Raw genomic sequence first — 1,389 nt, forward strand, 5'->3', positions numbered from 1 at the left:
TTCAAACATTAGGTCGAGATTTGAAGTTCAAAAATTCTAGGGTTTTGCTCAAAAGCCCCAAAATCGGCCATGAAAAGGGTGGAATAGAGGTGGAAGACAAAGAAGATGAAGAAAAGAGAAGAATTTCATACCTTGGAGCTTGATTTTTTTGATGCAAAATTGAGGAAGATTGAGTATTTTGAAGGGTTTTTTCGAAGGGGGCAGTAGGGAGGAGAAAAAAACGCAGGTTTTGTGAAAAGAATGAGTTAAAAAAAATCGAGTTTTAGCCTCAAAATCGACCAGCTCTGTTTTAACGTTTACACGGCCCGTGTAAACAGAAGGGCATAATTTCCACGGCCGTGTAAATGTAGAGTTTCAACTGCGGTAGCTGGTCGTTTACACGGCCCGTGTAAACCATAAGCATAATTTTACACGGCCGTGTAAATGTCTGTAAAGGCCAAAAATTATTATTTTTTCACTTTTTGAATTTGCAACCCGCTAAACCTCTACTGCCCGAAAATTGATTTTTAACCCTCTTTTAGCGTGAAAAACAACTTGGATGTTTGAAAACAAAGAAAATACAATGAAAATATAAGAAATGACAAAAATACCCCCGGGTTGCCTCCCGGTTAGCCGCCCCTTTTTAATGTCGTTGGCTCGACCTGGACCCCAACTATTTGTCAATCTTGATACTTTGGATCCAGTACTTCCTCCACCTCTTCATTCTTGACTTGAAATCCTTCATAATAAGGCTTCAAACGGTGACCATTTACCTTAAAAATCTTCCCGGTTTTCTCACTTGTGATTTCTATTGCACCATGCTCAAAAACATTAGTGACAACAAATGGTCCCACCCAACGGGACCTTAATTTACCAGGAATCAATTTAAAACGCGAGTGGTAAAGTAGTACCTTTTGACCTTTGTGAAATACCTTGCGTGTAATCATCTTGTCATTGAATGCTTTGGTCTTTTCCTTATAAAGAACCTCATTCTCATATGCTTCATTGCGGATTTCCTCAAGTTCTTGTATGTCCAGCTTCCTCTTCTTTTCCGATTCACTTAAATCCATGTTGAACTGCTTGATCGCCCAATAGGCCCTATGTTCCAACTCAACGGGTAATCGACACGGCTTTCCAAAAACAATACGGTATGGAGACATTCCAATTGGAGTTTTATATGCAGTGCGGTATGCCCACAAAACATCATCAAGGCGTGTACTCCAATCTTTCCTTGTTGTATTCACGGTTTTCTCCAAAATGCCCTTGATTTGTCGATTGCTCACCTCGGCTTATCCATTTGTTTGTGGGTGGTATGCTGTGGAAACTTTATGAGTAACACCATATTTCTTCAAAACACTCCCGAGCATACAATTGCAAAAATGTGTACCACGATCACTGATTAAGGCCTTT

The 1,389-nt window shown here is 39.9% G+C and overlaps 1 protein-coding gene across 1 annotated transcript; it reads right to left on the minus strand.

The window, feature by feature from the left end:
* Positions 1-659: 659 nt before the first annotated feature.
* On the minus strand, positions 660-1,139 carry LOC145113153 (uncharacterized). The gene has a single exon (XM_079049274.1). The coding sequence runs from the start codon at positions 1,137-1,139 to the stop codon at positions 660-662; it is 480 nt and encodes a 159-aa protein (XP_078905400.1).
* Positions 1,140-1,389: the final 250 nt, after the last annotated feature.

Source organism: Lactuca virosa, chromosome 5 (assembly GCF_052849685.1).
Source record: "Lactuca virosa cultivar CGN04683 chromosome 5, Lactuca_virosa_CGN04683_v6, whole genome shotgun sequence".
In the NCBI taxonomy this organism is placed as follows: domain Eukaryota; kingdom Viridiplantae; phylum Streptophyta; class Magnoliopsida; order Asterales; family Asteraceae; genus Lactuca; species Lactuca virosa.

What these genes read in the sequence shown, in the direction of transcription:
- LOC145113153 (XM_079049274.1), bottom strand. Translation starts at nt 1,139, where the DNA reads ATGTCTCCATACCGTATTGTTTTTGGAAAGCCGTGTCGATTACCCGTT.